The 1,690-nt window shown below is 43.7% G+C and overlaps 1 protein-coding gene across 1 annotated transcript in view; it reads right to left on the bottom strand.

The window, feature by feature from the left end:
• Positions 1-1,690, bottom strand: part of galnt16 (UDP-N-acetyl-alpha-D-galactosamine:polypeptide N-acetylgalactosaminyltransferase 16) — a 63,957-nt gene that overhangs the window by 12,867 nt on the left and 49,400 nt on the right. The window contains exon 11 of the mRNA XM_008288471.1: positions 218-310. Coding sequence (XP_008286693.1) covers positions 218-310 — 93 coding nt within the window. The remainder of the gene's footprint in view (positions 1-217; positions 311-1,690) is intronic.

Genomic DNA, 1,690 nt, shown 5'->3' with positions numbered 1-1,690 from the left:
TCTATCTATCTATCTATCTATCTATCTATCTATCTATCTATCTATCTATCTATCTATCTATCTATCTATCTATCTATCTATCTATCTGACTGAAACAATACATGTATAATAGATGATACCCTCTGAATAATAAATAATAATATGAAACACAGCCAGACCTGTATGTGGGCTGCTGTTTACTTTGGCACAGAGGAGGATGACAGTATAATGGACAAACCTGCCAAAGGCCTTTCCTTGAGCCGACGGCCTTGCAGAGTAGTAGTACTGTTTATACTCGTCCATCCACACCTCAGCAGCCCGCCGGGTGTTCCTGCGTGCACACAAACACAACACCTGCTCAGACGCTGTAATGACAGAGCTGCCGGCATTCCTGCAGTCAACTCTAATGACGGTGTCACACAGATAAAGCTTCAGACATCAGCTCTGCCCTGAACAAACATCAGGACAATAATCGAGCTTGGAGAGCCGAGATTCTAGTGAAGACAGGATTTGTCTCAGAAAAAAAACAAAACTTTGATAGCAGCAGTACGTTTTAGACAGAACTACAAAATGACAGTGACTCCAAAAGGTACTCAGCCCCTTTTTCATTTTTGTTTTTGTCCCATTGTTGCTTTACACCATTGAATCATGGTGAATTTCATTTGGCCTTTTGACAAGAGTTTAAAAAATAAAACTCCTTCATATCAAACTGAAAACAGATTTCTGCAAAGAATATCAGATAATGAAACAAAATATATAAATGTAAAGTGTAAGTGACTGCCTGTGTATTCATCCACGATGAAGTGAATCCCCTACTTCAACAGAGGTGCAGTCAATCGATGCCAAAAGTAATTCAGTCAGTGAAATGGAGATCATCGGAGTGCAGTGACTGTGTCTTAAGTGATTGTAATGTAAAGACACCTGTATCTGGAAGGTCCAGTCACTGGTGAACCAGTGCTCCTGGATGTAACGACACCATGAAGACAAAAGAACACTCCAAACAAACGTTATTTAAAAAGCACAAGTCAGGGGATGAATGCAAGAAAATGTCCAAGTCCCTGAATATCTCTTTAAGTCCAGTTAGATCCATCATTAAGAAATGGAAGGAATATGGCACGTGGTAATCTGCCTAGAGCAGGCTGTCCTCAAAAACTGAGTGACCTGTGAAGGTGGTCTCCAAGACACTTATGACTCCCGCTGAAGGAGTTACAAGCTTCAGCAGCTGCTAAGGAAGAGACTGTGCACACAACAACAATTGCCTGTTTTTCAACAGTCAAGGTGAAAACAAGTGAGGAAGGCCACCAAGACACCTATGAGCTGAGAGAGGCTACCAGGACATCCGTAACTCTGAAGGAGGCCACCAAGACAACTATGAGTCAGAGAGGACACCAGGAAATCCGTAATTCTGAGGGAGGACACCAAGACACCTATAACTCTGAGGGAGGCCACCAAGACATCCATAACTCTGAGAGAGGCCACCAAGACATCCATAACTCTGAGAGAGGCCACCAAGACATCCATAACTCTAAGGGAGGCCACCAAGACATCCATAACTCTGAGAGAGGCCACCAAGACATCCATAACTCTGAGAGGCCACCAAGACATGCATAACTCTGAGGGAGGCCACCAAGACACCCGTAACTCTGAGGGAGGCCACCAAGACATCCATAACTCTAAGGGAGGCCACCAAGACACCCGTAACTCTGAGGGA

This window comes from Stegastes partitus, unplaced genomic scaffold (genome assembly GCF_000690725.1).
Source record: "Stegastes partitus isolate 25-593 unplaced genomic scaffold, Stegastes_partitus-1.0.2 Scaffold560, whole genome shotgun sequence".
NCBI classification, from domain to species: Eukaryota; Metazoa; Chordata; class Actinopteri; family Pomacentridae; genus Stegastes; species Stegastes partitus.
The sequence above is the reverse complement of the archived record's forward strand: the minus strand, read 5'-3'. Positions and strand labels throughout refer to the sequence as shown.